The sequence below is a fragment of the Chiloscyllium punctatum genome, chromosome 1 (assembly GCF_047496795.1).
Source record: "Chiloscyllium punctatum isolate Juve2018m chromosome 1, sChiPun1.3, whole genome shotgun sequence".
NCBI lineage: Eukaryota > Metazoa > Chordata > Chondrichthyes > Orectolobiformes > Hemiscylliidae > Chiloscyllium > Chiloscyllium punctatum.
Genome location: NC_092739.1, coordinates 112,712,207 through 112,731,120, shown reverse-complemented (window position 1 = coordinate 112,731,120; position 18,914 = coordinate 112,712,207). Strand labels below are relative to the sequence as shown.

The 18,914-nt window shown below is 41.7% G+C and overlaps 1 protein-coding gene across 5 annotated transcripts in view; it reads left to right on the top strand.

Annotated features, from left to right (window-relative positions):
- The window catches only part of LOC140478810 (myosin-IIIb), a 174,884-nt gene that overhangs the window by 38,510 nt on the left and 117,460 nt on the right, over window positions 1-18,914 (top strand). For 4 of the 5 annotated variants that reach the window (XM_072572253.1, XM_072572223.1, XM_072572242.1 and 1 more), the window contains exon 5: window positions 13,828-13,920. The exons of the other annotated variant lie outside the window; for it this stretch is intronic. In XM_072572253.1, coding sequence (XP_072428354.1) covers window positions 13,828-13,920 — 93 coding nt within the window. The remainder of the gene's footprint in view (window positions 1-13,827; window positions 13,921-18,914) is intronic. 5 annotated transcript variants of the gene reach the window in all.

Here is an 18,914-nt window from a genome sequence, read left to right as displayed (position 1 = left end):
TAGCTAGCTACCTGATGAAGGAGCAGTGCTTCAAAAGCTAGTGCTTCCAAAAGAACCTGTTGGACCATAACCTGGTGTTGTGTGGTTTTTTTAAAAAATTATTTCTTTGAACACCATTTGAATGTTAAGGGGAGATGGTTAGATTCTCATGATGGATGCATTCATTTTTCTTGGCATTTGCAGAATGCAGATTGCACTTGCATTGTGCAAATGCTCCTTGCTGCTTATCAGCTGATTGAACTGGTTTAACTGGAAAATATAGTTGGTCAGAGGCGTTGATTGTTATCTTATTGATCAGCATTTATGTTTGTATGCCGATAAAACGAGCATTTCTTTGTGTCACATTAATTTAGTAATCCCTGAAACACTTTATTGGTAAATTTCAAATGCTTAAGTGAATGCTGTTGTATCTATATAGCCTCTGTTCCCAAACTACCATGCAGCTATTGAAATACTACTTAAACACTTAAGTACTTAAAACTACTAAAGTAAATTGATGTAATGGAAACGCAGCACCCATTTGTTCACTGCATGATCATAAGTCACAGATGATAAAGGAGCAGTGCTCAGGGAGCTAGTGCTTCCAAATAAACCTGTTGGACTATAGCATGCTGTTGTTTAAGTTTAAAAATCACACTATAAACCCATAAGATAAAGGAATTAGGCCATTCATGCCATTTGAGTCTGTCCTGTTTTCAGTCATGGCTGATGTGTTTCTCATTGCCAGTTTCCAACCTTCTCCCTGGATTTCCTTTACTAGTCAAGAAGCTATCCATCTTTGTCTTAAAGATACTCACTGACTTGACTTCTACAGCCTTCGGTAATAATGAGTTCCACAGGTTAACCACCTTCTGGCTGAAGAAATTCCTCCTTTATCTCTGGGCTAAAGGGTCATCTCTTCACTCTGAGGCTGTGCCGTGGTCCTAGTGTTCATACTAGTAGAAAAGTCATCTTTGCATCCATTCTATCCAAGCCTCTCAGTATTCTGGAACTTTCAATTGGATCAGCGGCCCCCTGCCAGTCATTCTAAACTCCCATCAAGTATAGACCAAGAGTCCTCAACTGCTCCTCATATGACAAACCTGAGATCGTTCTTGTAAAACTCTGCTGGACCCCCCCCCCCCCCCCCCCCCCCCCCCACATAATGCCAGCACATTGTTCCTGATTGGGGCTCAAAACTGCACACAATATTCCAAATGTGGTGTGACCAGAGCCTTATACAGCCTCAGCAGTACATCGCTGCTGTTGTATGCTAGCCCTCTTGAAATGAATGCTAACCTTGCCTTTGCGTTCGCCTTCCTTACTGCCAACTACATGTTTGGAGAATCCTGATCTAGGACACCTAAGACTCCGTGCTTCAGACTTCCGAAGCCTTTCCCTTTTTTTAGGAAACAGAGTTTAAACCTCTTCTTCCTACCAAAGTGCATAACCTCGCACAGGCCCACATTGTATTGCATCTGCCACTCCCTTGCCCAGTCTCCCAGCCTGTCCAAGTGCTTCTGTAGCCCCACTGCTTCCTCAACACTACCTGTCCCTCCACCTAGCTTTGTCTCATCTGTAATTATTGCTCAAAACTTGCTTGAACATAAAGGCTGTCTGTTTTGGGGGGGGTAATGTAACTCCACTCTAGGACTTGAGCACACTCTGACAAAATTCTGGAACTCCATCCCTAATGGCATTGTGGATCTACCTGCATCAAATGGTCTACAGCAGTTCAGGAAGGCAACTCCCCACCGCCTGCCTGAGGGCAACTGTGAGACGGGCAATAAATATTGATCCCAGCAAAATCCACATCCAAGAATGAATGAGTTAGAAAAATACACAATTTAGGCAGTCACTCTAGGAGGTAGTTTAGTTCAAGGGGTTGACATTCCGGTATTCAATTCCATTTGTTTGTTTGTTTGAATATACAGGGTCCTATGATAGTTAAGGTCAGCAGCTTGTTCTGATTGTTTTCCCTCTGAACCATAGAAAGAGAAGTGCTGGAAAAACCCAGCTGCTCTGGCAGCATCTGTGGAGAGAGAAAAGGATAACGTTTTGAGTCCAAAATAGCAACTTCCGAGCTAAAGGACCCAATGTTAACTCTGCTTCTGTCTCTGTAGATGCTGTCAGACTGAGTTTCTCCAGCAGTTTGTTTTTATTTTGTTGCCGGGATATGACTGCACCCTAACTGGAGTGAAGCAGGAGAAACTGCTGGTGAAAAACTCAAGATTCTTAATGGATTTCACAGGGAACATTACGGAGAATTTAGGCTGAGAGGGGAAAAGTCTCAATAAGGTGTTGCACATTTACAACAAAGATGAGGAATTTCTTTTCTCTGCTTTGTGAATCTATGTAATCTTCCCCACAAAGGGCTGTTGAGATTGATTGGTTGGTAAGGGAATCGAGGGTTATGGTGAAAGGCAGAAAAGAGGAGTTGAGGGTTATCAGTTCAGTCCTGATCTCACTGAATGTGGAGCAGATTTGATGGGCTGAATGGTCTCCTTTTGTACCTTCTGTTCTTAAAGCACATTGTAATCCACTATGAATCTACCTTCATCAATCTTCAGGCTTTAATTCTTCAGTGAATTAAACATTTCAAATATTCTACTCAAAATCAAATATGACAGAAAATGCTAAGCACATCCATTTGGGTTTGAGTAGTAACTGCACTTCTCTTTAAAATCAGCAAGAAACCCTGCCATGTGCCCCTCAACACTGTTGCAGCCCTCAAAGTCATTACAGCTTTTCATTTCAAAACACATTAGGGTGGCATTTGCAAAGCTGATTGTGACATTCCAGTACTTTCTTTTTAAAAAGAAAATCCTTTGAACTGTTTCAAATGGCTCAACAGCTGCAACCAGACGTACCTTCACTTTAGCAAAGGTGCTGCTGCCTTCAAGAAGCACAGTCTCGCATTGAAAACCTTGTCACACCTCGGTCTCTGTAGACTGTGCCGCCCAGTCAATAGTGTAAGTGTTGCTTGACTGGATGTTGCAATAAGCACACAGTACAAAGGTTACACGCAGCCTGGATCACATTGATCAGGCTGACATAATCGAGGATCACGATCCCTGTACCTGCAACTGGCTAGGTTGAATTTCTAGCCCAGTGACTTGTGTCCCTATAGGATTGTCAGTCTGTGTAAACTGTATGAGGCCTCCTTAATTTCCCTTACTCTGCAGTCCCTGACTTCTCATTAAAACATAGTACATTCAATTATCAGAAGGTGTGCGTAGTACTTCTTTTAAGTCTCATGTAAGTGACTTACACTGCTGTAAAACCAAAACTTTGTCTTCAGACTTTTATTTCATAAGCTACAGTTTGAAGCAGAAACCATCTGAGGGTTATTGAGTCATAGCATCACTGTATAGAAAAGGCCCTTCAGCCTATCGAGTCTAAATATACACTAGACCCACTTTCCTACATCGGGTCCGTAGCCTTGAATGTTAGGGCATTTCATGTGCTCAACCAAGAACTTTTGAAAGATTGTGAGGATTTGCACCTCAGCTACCCTCATTAGCAGTGAACTCTGGGTGCAAACATTTTCCTCCAATCCCTTCTAAGCCTCCTGCCTTTCACCCTTTTCTATCAACCCTTTGACTAAGGGGAGCAGCTGCTTTCTATCCACCCTGACCATGCCCCTCTTAATCTTCTACACCTCTATTAGCTCCCCCCCTCTCTCCTCATAAGAAAACAGCCCAAGCTTATCCAGCCTCCCTTCATGGCTGAAATGCTCCATCCTAGGCAACATCTAAGTGAATCTCCTCTGTACCCCATTCCAGTGCAATGACATCTTTCCTATAGTGTGGTGACCAGGACTGTACACCGATTTAAAGGCAAGTGTCCCGCTTTGCTGCCTTAACATTTTAACCTGTCCTGCCACCTTTAGGGATATCTGTAGCTAGCATCCTAAGAGTTCTCTGTTCCTCAGCTTCCTAGTGTCCTGCCATTCATTAAGTACTCCCTCACTCCTCACTTTTCGGCATTAAATTTCATCTATCACTGATCTGTCCATGTAAGCAATCTTTCTGTAGCCTAAGACTTTCTTCCTCACTGTCAGTCACATGCCAAGTTAGTTATTATTCTCCCATGTTTTATTCCATACCATTCATATATATCATGAACAATAAGGAACCCAGCACTGATACTTGTTTTATGCCACTGGACGCTGGCCTCCAGCCACAATCCACCTTCCAGCACCATCCTGTGTCCTTCATCCCTAAAGCTAAGAGTGTGAGTGTGCAAGCAAGTGAGCAAAGGGTCAGTACCCTTCTGTGGGTCCGGTGACAATATAGGGGCTCCTTTGTTTTTTGTATTTGAAAGCGTTGATTGAACTGGCAGTTAAATCAATAGACCAAGATTAGAGAGACAAGGGCCTAATCTTGATAGCTAGAGGTACCCAGAGTGAAGCCTTCTGCAGCTCCTCCACACTGACTAAATTTCCTGACCAACTAACACTTAAACCCCTGATGGGCGTCTGGAAGCTATTGGAAATGATCCCAACTGAGATTTTAGAAATTAGAGGGACGGAAGACAGCTCCAGGCTAACTGGACAACTGAGACGCACAGGACTCCCTCCCCATCAGACAGACTGACCTGACGCCACCGAACCAACTGCTTGACCCCTCCAGAATCCTGATTGCCCCCTTAGCCACCAATCTGCCACTGAATCCATCCCCTCACCCACTTGTCTTTTGTCATTCTCCAAAGAAGTTTTGAAACTTTTAAAACCCAGGAAAGAGTTGCTGCTACTACTATATATATTAAAAAAAAGCTGTGGTGATTTTGTTTCCAATTCTGACTCTGCATTGTGCCAAAAGCTGCCTGAATAGGCATGCCCTCTGTTTCTGTCCAGTCATGAATCATAAATTTGGGCCTCAAATGCAGGGTTGCAAGGCAGGGCAAGTTGAGATGAATGCAGTCCCGATTGGCAGTTGGGTCACCACTTCTGAAGGTTCAGCCCAATACTTTTGCAGTTTAGAAGGTGACTAACAGACTTGGCAACACCCTGTGTGCTGGCCTGATGTATCTGGCTTGCATGCGCTTGCACTGACTTGCTGAAGTAAATGTCTGATTGGGCTGCTGAGAACAGCTAGTGTTTATTCAGATTGTAACAAAAACAAGATCGTGGTTTGCTTTTGCTTCACTTTTTTTAGTAAGATCTCCACAACTCTTTGAATTTGTTGATGTCAGTTACTGCCTTGAAATACTGTCATCAGAATGGTTTCTGAGACTACATCTCAAAGACTGTGTGTTTTAGGAAGTGGTTTTGCACTTTAAGAGTAAACGTTTAGCAGTCTGTTTTTGTGGACTTGAGAAAATGAATATTAGAACAGGCAGAAGCCACAAGCTCCTATTGTATGGCCTACTGCCCAGTTGTCATGTTTATGGTACCATTTTGCTATAAAACAGCAATAGTTAAATGCTGAAATAAGAGCCAATGTACATATACTGGTGTCGCCAACTTAGCTGAGAATTTACTACATTGCTCATCATCTCTGAGAGAAATGGAGATGATTTCCTTTCTTTGGTATTTGTAGTCATAAACTCATTCTTTTTACTTTTTGTTTGCCATTTTGCTATAATTTTGGCAATGTTTGCCATTTTGGATTTGCTATTCAGTTTAAGTCCAGCATCCCGCCTCAGGCGACTGACTGTGTGGAGTTTGCACGTTCTCCCCGTGTCTGCGTGGGTTTCCTCCGGGTGCTCCGGTTTCCTCCCACAGTCCAAAGATGAGCAGGCCAGGTGAATTGGCCATGCTAAATTGCCCATACTGTTAGGTAAGGGGTAAATGTAGATGTAGGAGTATGGGTGGGTTACGCTTCGGCGGGGCGGTGTGGACTTGTTGGGCCGAAGGGCCTGTTTCCACACTGTAAGTAATCTAATCTAAGTAATCTAATCTAATCATCCCATCCATTGCCAAATCTGTCACGCTCATTTTAAGTTGCAAAATATTGTTACTAATCTTTTTGTTTCTTTGTTGCAATTGATTTGTTGGTCACATCAACATGCCAAAGCTTGGTTCACTTTTTTTTAAAAAATATGGTGGCCCTATAATCCTCAACTGAGCTTGAGATTATTAAGAGAAGTTGGGAAGGGAGATGGTGATGCAATGGTAATTTTACTGGACTAAATCTGAACCCCCAGCTGATGCTCTGGGCTATTGGTGAAATCTGAGTTTTAAAAAAAAAAATTGGAACTCAAACAAAGTATTCAATGGAACCATAAAAACATTGTTGAATGTTGTGAAAAGACATGTAGTTCACTGATGTGAAGATCTAACCTTACTTGGTCTGGCCTCTTGTTACTCCCAACCTTCAGCATTGTGGTTGGTTTTAACAGTCTTTTGGGCATTTAGGGCTGGGTGATACATGCTGACTTCGTTAGTGATACCCACATCCCATCAAACGTTAAGACATTCTTCTGGCTCTTGCGCTCTCTCTCTCTCTCTCTCTCTCTCTCTCTCTCTCTCTCTCTCTCTCTCTCTCTCTCTCTCTCTCTCTCTCTCTCTCTCTCTCTCTCTCTCTCTCTCTCTCTCTCTCTCTCTATGACTGTGGCCAAATTCTGCCCACCTCTACTTTATATGTTAGCTAACAAAAGCCCCATTGTAGCTCAGATCCTAAACACTGACCACACATAGTATATGAAAGAGATTTGAGTGCTTAGCAATGATCTTTCCATCAATGTCAGTAAAATGAACGAGCTGGTCATTGACCTCAGGACAATGAATAAAGGGCACACCCCTCTGCATCAATGGTGCTGTGGTAGAGATGGTCAAGAGCATAAAGTTCCTGGGAGTGATCACCCACAATCTGTCCTAGGTCATCCATGTCGAAGTGATGGTCAAGAAAGCACAACATCTTTACTTCCTCAGGAGGCTAATGAAATTCAGCATGTCCATAAGACAGTCACCAATTTTAATGGAGGCTACTTTCTGTGGTGCATATCTGGGATGAATCACAGGGTGGTCTCTTTCTAAAGACCAGACAAAATTACAGGGAGCCCAGTCTATCACGCAAACCAACCTCTCATCCACTGACTCCATCTACGCTTCCGACTGCCTCGGGAAAGCAACCAACATTATCAAAGGCCCCTCCCACCCCAGTTTTACTCTGTTCCACTCTGTTCCATCAGGCAGACAATATAAGTTTAAATACATGTATGAACATACATTCAAGAACTGCTTCTTCCTTGCTGCTATCACGTGTGAGTGCACCTCTCAAATGTTAGTTCTGATCTCTCTCTACGGCTGTTCTGCACTCTGTTCTGCTACCCTGCTGTACTTTGTATGGTATGATCCACATGTATAACATGTAAAACAACACTTTTCATTGTATCTTGGTATGTGTGATAATAAATCAAACTTGAACATGACAGGATTGGAGGACTGAAGTGTATTTATTTTAATGCAAGGAGTACAATAGCCAAGATGGATGAACTTGTATTAATACATGTAACTATGATGTTGTAGCTGTTCGAGAGACTTGTTTGAGGGCAGGACAAAACTGGCAGCTTAATGTTCCAGGATTTAGATGTTTCAAGTGTCAGAGTCCTACAGCACAGAAAAGGCCCTTCAGCCCCTGATTCTACACTGACATAACTACCACTAAAAGAGGTATTAACGAGTTGAGGGAGTTGCTTTACTGATAAGGGAGAACATCACAACTGTATTGAGGGAAGATATTGCAGAGGACTCCTCCTGAGAAGCTATTTGGGTAGAAATCAGGAATAGGAAGGGTGCAATCACCTGTACTACAGGTCTGCCAGCAGCCAGCCCGTGATAGTGGAAATATATGTGGGCAAATTGTGAAAACAATAGGGTTGTTATTGTGCATGATTTTAACTTTCCCTATAATGACTGGGACTTAGAGCTAGGGGCTGAGATTGGGGAAGATGTTTGTTAGATGCCTTTGGGAGGGTTTCCTGAAGCAGTATGTAAATACTCTAACACAAGAAGACCTGGTATAGGGAATGGCCAGGACATGGTCATACAGCATGGAAGCAGGCCCTTTCTTTCCTATCCGTGTACATGCCCAAATGCCTTTTAAATGTTGTAATTGTACCTGTCTCAAACACTTCCTCTGCCAGCTCATTCCACTCACAAACCGCCTTCTGTGGAAAACATTGCCCCTCGGGTCCCTTTTTTTAAATCTTTTCCCTCTCAGCTTTTAAGCTTACACCCTCTAGTTTGGGACAGCCCCGCACCCCCCCCCCCCCCACCAATCCAGGGAAAAGACTTTTGCTATTCCCCTTATCTTATGCCCCTCATGATTTTATAAACCTCTCTAAAACCCTCCACATCTAACGCTCCATGTTTTAAGTGGGGGGAGCATTTTGGGAAGTGGGGTATAGTTTTAAATTCCTTTTATGGATAAGGATCTAAGTAGTTCTCAGGTGAAAGGAATAAATTTGAGGAAAGTTCACTATGACAATATTCGTCAGGAGCTGGGGAATGTCAATGCAGGGCACCCGGCATGTGGGAATCTCTTAAATGCCAGTTCATTAGCGTTAGAGTTCAGGACCAGCGTGTTCTGGTGAAAGCGAAGGATAAGGATGGCAAGATTCCGAAAGCTTGGATGGCAAGAAATTGAGTTCATTCAGAAATAAAGAGGAGGCAGATGGAAGGTTTAGGAAACTAAAGACAGACTGAGCCCTCAAATAATATAAAGAAACCAGGAAAGATCTTTAAACATGGAGTTAGGAGGGTTAAAAGCCCTGTTAGCAGTTTTAGCCCTCCTAACCCTCCCAATTCCTTGTTTAAAGTTCTTTCCTGCTTTCTTTGTATTTTGACCTTGGCAAACAGGATTAAGGAAAATCCCAAGGCTTTGTATACATGTGTATAAGAGAGAGCAGCTAGGAAAGGGTAGGTCTACTCTAGGACAAATGAAGGAATTTGTATGTAGAGCCAGAGGAAGTGATTTGGCTCTACACTTAGCAAACACATTGTATCAATATTCACAGAAAAGGACATGGTGGACAGTGAGCCTAGAGAGGGATATGTTAATATTTTGGGCATATTATATTTTTAAAAGGTGGTGTTGGGTGTTTTGATGACAGGACTGTTTGGGATTGTTCAGAATACGGAAGGAGGAAATTACTGGGGCCTTGTATGAAATCTTTGTCTCCTCTTTAGTCACAGTGAAGTCCCAGAGGGCCTGGAGAATAGGTAATGTTGAGAAAGTGACGAAGATGATTGAGGGCAGAGCAATGCATGTTGTCTATATGGACTTTAAAGACATTGCCAAAGGCTTTGCTAGTGACTGAAACAGAAGTTGAAGTCTCTCAGGATCTGTGGTAAGATGGATACAGAACTGGCTTGGTCATAGAAGACAGAATAGTGGAATAAGGGAATACCAACTAGAGATCTGTGACCAGTGGTGTTGCACAGAGGTCACTGGGACCTGTATTGTTTCAATATGTATAATTGATTTGGGGGAGAATGTATATAGTCTGGTAAGTTACAGGATTGCCAGAGGATACAGCAAGGTGTGGATTGGCTGGAGAGTTGGACTGAGAAATGGCAGATGGAATTTAATCCAGACGAATGCAAAGTGATGCATTTTGGAAGATGTAATGTAGTAGGTACTTGTACAGTAAATGGCAGAACCCTTGATGCATAAACATAGAGGAATCTAGGCATACAGGTCCACAGTTCCCTAAACATGGCAACACCAGTGAATAAGTTGGTCAAGAATGCATATGACATGCTTGTCTTCATCAGTCAGGGCACAGATTATTTAAAAAATGGCAAGTCATCTTCTACACAGCTGCAACATCAGTTAGATCACATTTTGAATCTTGGGTACAGTTCTGGTCACCACTACCAGAAGGATGTGGAGGCTTTGGAGAGGATACAGGAAAAGTTTACCAGGATGTTGTCTGGTTTGGAGGGTATTAGCTATCAGGAGAGATTGGACAAACTCAGTTTATTTTCACTTGATCATTGCAAGCTGAGGGGGGGAGGGGGGGAAACCTGATGGAGCTTTATAACACTACGATAGATATGGCTAGTTGCAGTCTATTTCCCAGGGTTGAAATGTTAATTATTAGAGGACATATGTTTAGGATAAAAGAGAAAAAGTTTAAAGGAGAGGCAAGTGAAAGAACCTGCCAAAGATGGTGGAGGCACCGACAATACCAATGTTTAAGAAGCATCTTGACAGATGCATGAATAGGTAAGGGATAGATAGATATGGACCAGTGGAAGCCAAAAGCTTTTAGTTTTGGAAAGGTATCTTCTGTCAGGGCAAATTTGGTGGGCCGAAAGGCCTGTTCCTGTGTTACTGTTCTTTGTTCTGTAATGGGCCAACAGCTTCATGGTATTGACTTTTGCTGTCAGTCGTGGCATCAAATGAGGATAATGTATACATTAGTTTCAAAAGCCATTTGTTACACTACCACACTTTTATAACTAGTGAAATAAAGGGTACAGTAGCAAGTAGTAATGGTGATTTAGCTTGTGGAAAGTTTCCACGGGCTTGTTATTGCTTGCTTTTTCTGTTTTGTATTAATGGTCTAGATCTCTATGTGCTGGAGACAATTTCGGTGTTTGTGGATGATACAAAGCTTGGAAGCATTGTAAATTGTGAGGAAGACTATGTAGAACTCTCCAAAAAAAAAAAAGACTCCCATTGGAATGGGCAGGTCGGTGGCGGCTGAAGTGTGAGGTAATATATTTTAGTAGGATGAACGTATATGGGCAGTATATGATTGGGCTGCGATACTTACTGGAGTGCAGGAGAAGAGGGACCTGGGTATATATGTCTACAAGTCACTGATGGTAGCAGGACTGGTGGAGAGTGCAGTTAATTAATAATGTGTGCTGTATCCTGTAATCAGTAACAGTGCCACGAAACCAGCAGATTATTGTTTAAAAACCCATCTGATTCACTAATGTCACTGATCAAGATTTCGGTATTTTAAAAGTAATCTTAAAAGGCAGCCAAGACAAGTAGTGTGTTCCTCTACAGACAACATTGTTCTATATTTAGAAGGATAAAGTGAGAATGACTTGGTGTCAGCTCTGATGTTTGTACTTAACAGATGGAAAGGGCTTGTCAAGACTTTGGTGATTATGATATAATGATCTGAGCTATACTGAGACCTTCAAAGTGCTAAATTTGTTCTGGCTAGAACGAAGATTGAATGGCATATATAATTTCACTTAAGATGAAGAGGATTTCTCAACAAGCAATAGGGAAGCCTTTTATGTGGAGAGAGGGATCTAATTAGGCAGAATAAAATGCAACCTAGGTCAAAAGCTCCACTTTTATTTTTCTTGAAATATTTTGGTTGTTAAACCTGAGTTAAACCACTTGTGGTGAATGGGAATCTGTGGAATTTTCTGCTGAGGAGATTATGATGAGGGAGCAACTGAAACATGTAGTGTTTGACACTGAGGCAGGATGGAGCTCATTATTTGGAGCAATATGAAGGTAATCCCTGAAGCTGTTCTTTTCCTGCTAACTCATTGAAAACTCCATTTCGTGTTCAAATTAACACATTTTATCCCAGCTTTGTTGACACGAGCAAAATTCTACCTTGTAGTAGAATATACTAAATTGCAGCAGTTTTTGGCTTGAGTCATCCACCAATCTTTGTCATCTTTAGTTTTTCATGAGATGTAGGTGTCATTAGAAAGGCCAGCATTTGTTGTCCATCCCTAATTGCCCTTGAACTGAATGGCTTGCTCGGCATTTCAGAGAGTAGTTAAGAGTTGTCTATTTCTGTGGATCTGGAGCTACATGTAGGCCAGACATGGTGAAGTTTGCACATAGAGTCATAGAGATGTACCGCATGGAAACAGACCCTTCGGTCCAACCTGTCCATGCCGACCAAATATTCCAACCCAATTATATTAGATTACTTACAGATTAGATTACTTAGTGTGGAAACAGGCCCTTTGGCCCAACAAGTCCACACCACCCCGCTGAAGCGCAACCCACCCATACCACTGCATTTACCCCTTACCTAACACTACAGGCAATTTAGCATGGCCAATTTACCTGACCTGCACATCTTTGGACTGTGGGAGGAAACCAGAGCACCCGGAGGAAACCCACGCAGACGTGGGGAGAACATGCAAACTCCACACAATCCCATGAGGCGGGAATTGAACCTGGGTCTCTGGCGCTGTGATGCAGCAGTGCTAACCACTGTGCCACCGTGTCGCCCCAATCTAGTCCCACCTGCCAACACATGGCCCATATCCCTCCAAACCCTTTTCTATTCGTATACCCATCCAAATGCCTCTTAAATGTTGCAATTGTACCAGCCTCCACCACTTCCTGTGGCAACTCATTCCATACAGGTACACCCTCTGCGTGAAAACGTTGCCCTGTAGGTCTCTTTTTTTATATCTTTCCCCTCTCGCCCTAAACCTATGCCCTCTAGTTCTGGGCTCCCCAACCCCAGGGAAAAGACTTTGCCTAATTACGCTTTCCATGTCCCTCATAATTTTGTAAACCTCTGTAAGGTCACCCCTCAGCCTCCGACACTCCAGGGAAAACAGACCCAGCCTGTTCAGCCTCTCCCTATAGCTCAAATCCTCCAACCCTGTCAACATCCTTGTAAATCTTTTCTGAACCCTTCCAAATTGCAGCACATCTTTCCGATAGGAAAGAAATCAGAACCGCATGCAATATTCCAGCAGTGGCCTAACCAATGTCCTGTACAGCCGCACCATGACCTCCCAACTCCTGTACTCAATACTCTGACCAATAAACGAAAGCATACCAAACACTGCCTTCACTATCCTATCTAGCTGTGACTCCACTTTCAAGGAGCCATGAACCTGCACTCCAAGGTCTCTTTGTTCAGCAACACTCCCTAGGTGTCCTGCTAAGGTTTGCTTTCCCAAAATGCAGCACCTCCGCATTTATCTGAATTAAACTCCATCTGCTACTTCTCAGCCCATTGGCCCATCTGGTCAAAATCCTGTTGTAATCTGAGGTAACACTCTTTGCTGTCCACTATACCTCCAATTTTGGTGTCATCTGCAAACTTACTAACTGTACCTCTTATACTCTCATCCAAATCATTTATTAAATGACAAAAAGTAGAGGACGCAGTACCGATCCTTGTGGCACTCCACTGGTCACAGGCCTCCAGTCTGGGGAACAACCTTCCACCACCATCCTCTGTCTTCTACCTTTGAGCCAGTTCTGTATCCAAATGGCTGGTTCTCCCTGTATTCCATGAGATCTAACCTTGCTAATCAGTCTCCCATGGGGAACCTTGTGGAACGCCTTACTGAAGTCCACATAGATCACGTGTACTGCTCTGCCCTCCTCAATCCTCTTTGTTACTTCCTCAAGAAACTCAATCAAATTTGTGAGGCATGATTTCACACACACAAAACCATGTTGACTATCCCCAATCAGTCCTTGCCTTTCCAAATACATGTACATCCTGTCCCTCAGGATTCCCTCCAACAACTTGCCCACCACCAACGTCAGACTCACTGGCCTATTGTTCCCTGGCTTGTCCTTACCACCCTTCTTAAACAGTGGCACCACATTAGCCAACCTAGTGAACAAAATATGTGTTATTTTACAAGAATTGATCATTTTGAATTCCCATGAATTGAAGTTAACTTTTTATTTCAGATATTAGTAATTAAATTTAAATTCCACCAGCTGTTAGGATGGGATTTGAAAGCGGGTCCACAGAGTCATACTGAACTCTAATTTTCTCTCCACAAATGCTGCCAGATCTTTTGAGTTTCTCCAGTTTTCTGTTTTTACCTCTTGATTGCTAGTTCAATGATATTACCCGAGGCCACCATCTTTCTATAAAGTTAAATGCACATGAATAAATAAACAGGTTTCTGTCTGTGCTCAGCAGGCTGCCAGCATCTGTTGTTTGTTCAAAGCACCCAGAATCCATGGATACCATTATAGCAAGATTTTTGAAGCTTTTTCTAATTGTGAAGTTAAAGTAAGTAGCATTGGTGTCTTGCCTATTTTACTGTGTTCAATGCCTTTTCTGGATTCAATCTTTGATAAGTTAATCATGACCCGTGTTCTTTTCAGTTTTGATTATCCATGTTTGTTTAAAAATATTTGTTATTTATCTCAGTTGACATTGTTACTTTATATAATGTGATACATTTTCCTGGATGTGCTTGTAATGTTTACCTAATCAATCAATATTGTTGACGAGGAGCAGAATCATCTGTTTGAAAGTGTCTATGCTGCAGCTACATATTGGAAAGCAACATCACTTAATGTTTGGAAAATCGGGCCTCTAATTTCCTATTGTATCCTCTAGGCAGATAAGACTCCATTATCAGGAGCATAGATCTGACTATTCAGTCCTCTGATGTCAATATCAAATGATGCTGGTTTTGTAATCCTCAGCAGTATACAACAAACAGAACCCAATAGCCAGCCTCCAGTAACCACTCCAGATAGCTGCATTTACTGATGCGATCAGCTAAATTTCAGTTCGACCATATTGACATGTTCTTTTGTATTTTATTGGTTGTAGCTTTTGCTGCAGAGTAAATTCTGAGTACTATTTCAGCTTCATGATGCTTGCTTCTTGGAGATGATTTTGTTTTGTCAGTAGTAACTGAGGTAGAGACCTTGATATCTTCCGCTATCGATGATTTCCTATTGTGTCACAAGCAGTTGTGCAAGAACAACAGACCCAAACACACACGGAAGCAAAATACTGCAGATGCTAGAAGTCTGAAATAAAAACAGAAACCACTGGAAACACTCAATCGGAGATTTCTTGAGAGACTGAACTGATATAAGGGAGGGAGATCAAATATTTTTTGCTTTCTATTGTGTTCATTTTTAGCTGGTTTTAAAGTTCTGTTTGACAGCAAACATACATTCCAATAGTCAGGATTGATCAGTCATGTAGATGTGTAAAAAGGAATGGCTGAGGTAGCAATTGGTGGAAGCAGAGTCCTCTGAATATTTCAAGCAGTGTTGGTTAGGTTATTGGCAAACAAGGAGGTGAAAGGTTACCAGGGAAAAGTGGAGTTGAGGTTACACTTAGCTCAGCCATGATGTTGTTACATAGTGGTACAGGCTTAAGGAGCAGAATGGCTTACTTCTCCTTGTTCATTTATTCAATTATATTATTAGTCTTGTTATATGTGACATCTAAATTCTTCTCTGCATCATTTATTGCACCCTCTGTGTCTTCCAATCATTCTATTTAAGTGTAATTACAATGTGAGTTTTGAGAAGACTTGTAGCTCATGTTTATTCAGAGTAGTAAGGGTATGGAATGCTTTGTCTGCAACTGTAGTAGAATCGCCAACTTTAAGTGCATTTAAGTCGTCATTGGACAGGCATATGGACATACATGGAATAGTGTAGGTGGGATGGGCTTCAGATTAGTATGACAGGGCGGTACAACACCAAGGGCCGAAGGGCCTGTACTGTGCTGTAATGTTCTATGATGTAGGTTTGCTTGCTGAGCTAGGAGGTTCATTTCCAGACATTTTGTCACTCTACTAGGTAACATCTTCAGTGGGCCTCCGAAGAAGCAGTTTACATGATTCCTGCTTTCTGTTTATATGTTTGGGTTTCTTTGGGTTGGTGATGTCATTTCCTGTTCTTTTTTCTCAGAGGGTGGTAGATGAGGTCTAACTCAATGTGTTTGTTGATAGAGTTCCAGTTGGAATGCCATGCTTCTAAGAATTCTTGTGTGTCTCTCTGTTTGGCTTGTTCTAAGATGGATGTGTTGTCCCAGTTGAAGTGGTGTCCTTCCTTCTATGTATGTAAGGATACTAGTGAGAGAGGGTCCTGTTGTTTTGTGGTAGTTGGTGTTTTACAAAATACCATGCAAGAACTGTAACAAGCACTACATTGAACAAACAGGCAGAAAACTAACCACCAGGATACATGAACACCAACTAGCCACAAAAAGACATGACCCTCTCTCACTAGTATCCTTACACTAGTATCATGTACACTGCTTCACCTGAGGCCCACTGAAGATGTTACTAGAAGGGTGACAAAACATCTGGAAATGAACCTCCAGCTCAGCGAGCAAACCTACATCTAGTAATTATAATGTCCATGCTAGTGGACAGTGAAGAATGCAGTGAGGTCTTGATCCACTGGGCCAGTGGGCTGAGGAGTGGCAGATGGAGTTTAATTTCAATAAATGTAAGGCAAACCAGGGCAGCACTTTCCCCAGGGCCCTACCATTGACTGAGGTAGAAAACTGCGATCTAGGAGTATAGGTTCAAAGCTCATTAAAAGTGGAGGCACAGGTAGACTAGGTGGTGAAGAAGGCTTTTGGCATGCTAGCTTTCATTGGTCAGAGTACTGAGTATAGGAATTGGAATTAGAAACTAGAAAAAAAATCCTAGTAAATCTTTTCTGCATTCTAATAGGATGTGCATCTTCCATCTATTAGAAGACATTTTAATTGAATAAAGAATCGTAATGTGGTCTGTTAAGTGGCCAGTATTGGACTGGATTTTCACTTCTGGGTCAGACATGTGGAAACTGGAGACTTCCTAGTTCCAAATAATCGACCTTTTAAAATTGACCTTCTGGACACTGATGTTTTGGTTGAATGGTGGTAGGTGGTTTGTGGCTGGATTAGACATTGGGATGAGCAATCCCAGAAGAATTTAGGAGACTGCTGTGTCAAGAGGCATCTGGCATTCTGTCTGAATTTTTAAAAAATAATTCAATACAAAGCATTGTCCCTTGTGCTCCAAACAAGCCCTGTATCCACTCCCTCATACCCGTTCTGCCACCCTTTGCCTCTCCACCCATCCCCTTTCATGGCCCTAGTATAGTCCCTATGCCATCATCTAGGGCCACAAAGTATTATCTCCGATTATGGGTATCACCCATTTAAAACAGCAATGAGGAAGAATCTCTTCTCTGAGTAACGTGTAGAATTCTTTACTGGAGGGGGCTATTGAGGCTGTGCCACTAAATATATTTGAGAGACCATAAAACACAGGAGCAAAAGTAGGTTATTCAGCCCATTGAATCTGCTCCACCATGCACTGAGAACGTGGCTGATGTCAATAGGTTTTATTTGGTAAGGGAATCAAGGGGTATGGAGAAAGGGGAGTGGAGGATGATCAGATCAGCCACAATAGTGGTCACCCTTTACACTTTGCCCTTACACCAACAATGATAACCTCCTTTCATAGTTTGTCACAGGTTGTGCACAGTGAGAAGTTTCTGGTACCGAAGCCTCATTCTGTCGTGTCTGGCTACACACTGTCGGGGAGGGAGTTTCAGGATTTTGCTGTGGTGATCCTGAGCGAATGGCTATATATTTCCAGGGCAGGATATACTGTACAGCTTGGAGAGGGAGTTGCAGGCAATTATTCCACCTGTCTGCTCATCTACTGAATAGAGTTCCTGCATTTTGGAAGTGCTGCTGAAGAAGCTTTGGTGAATTGCTGCAGTCCATCTTGTACCATGGGCTATCCACCAGGCCAGCCTTTGGGGAGGGGGCGAAAAACAATAAAGTTCCAAATTTAAAAATATATAAATTTAAATTTTAAAAAAAATTTTAAAATATATTATATTTTATTAACATTAATTTTTACTAATTTTAAAAATAAATAATTTATTTTAATAATAAATATTTATTATTTTAAAAAAATTTTTATACATTTTTTACTTTTATATATTAAACTATAATATAATTTATAAACTTTTATGGAACTATTTTTTTTTATTTTTTTATTTAACAATAATTTCTAATAAGGTTTCTTTTTTTTTTTTTCTTTTTTTTTTTTTTTTTTTTTATTTAATTTTTTTTTTTTTTTTTTTATTTTTTTTATTATTTTTTTTTTTTTTAAATTCCTTTGACTGGTGCTTTTGACTGTTCCAACAGTTGACATCAGCAATTCTGTCAACAATCAAATAATAATACATTTATACACACTTTTTATGTTTACTTCAAACAATTTCAAAGGATTCCCACCCCACCCTGGACCAGGTGAAATGTTTTATCTTATCCTTCCAAAGAGGCATCCTGGCTACCCAAATGAAACCACAAAGTTTGGATTGACTGGGACAACACATTCATCCTAGGACAAGCCAAACAGAAACCCACATGACCATTCCTAGAAGCATGGCATTCCAACCAGAACTGTATAAACAAACACATTTATTTACACCCCATCTACCACGGAATCACCAACCCAAGGGGGACCTATAAACAAATAGAAAGTGGGACATATTACCAGTGCTTCATCCAGAGGCTTACTGATGATGTTACCTAGTATGGTGACGAAATGTCTGAAACTGAACCTTCAAGCTCAGTGAGCAAACTTACATTCAGTTTGGATCTGCTCTGACCAGATCTGATCTGCACACTGAGTTTCATGCTCTAAGGTGACCAAAATCCTATTTAGTGGAGGCAGCTCAGATTTTGACCAAAGAGACTTTTTCTCACAAGGGTATGGATGGGGGCTTTGTGCGTTTCCTACGTGTACATTGTATGGAGGCAGTTGATGATCAAATTAGCTGGCTGACTTCATGCAACATACATGTGAAAATTATACAGCTCCCCATCCCTATCCTTGAGGAAAAGGCACTCTCTATCATCAAAATCTGAGCCATTATTTCTGTTATATAAGCAGGCAATTGGTGTCTGCTGACATTGATGACTTTGTAAGTATCCATTTTCAATTTAAAATGATATTTTATAGTTTTGGATGCTTTTCTACCCATGGCTGGAGCATTATAAGTTTATCCTCCTGTATTAATGACCTTTAGATCTCTGCACCTGCAAATTTGTAATCCCCCAATCCACAGTGGAGTGTGTGTAGGGTTAATCCCTCCATTGTGTTACTCACTTCAGTTGTGTTGGAGAAGTGGCATCATTAGAATGGTGTTCCTTGTTGAAACTGAAGTATATCTGTGAAAGTGACAGGGAGCTGTGAGTGGATGGCTCACTTCAGTTGTAGGAAGTGTTTGATGTGG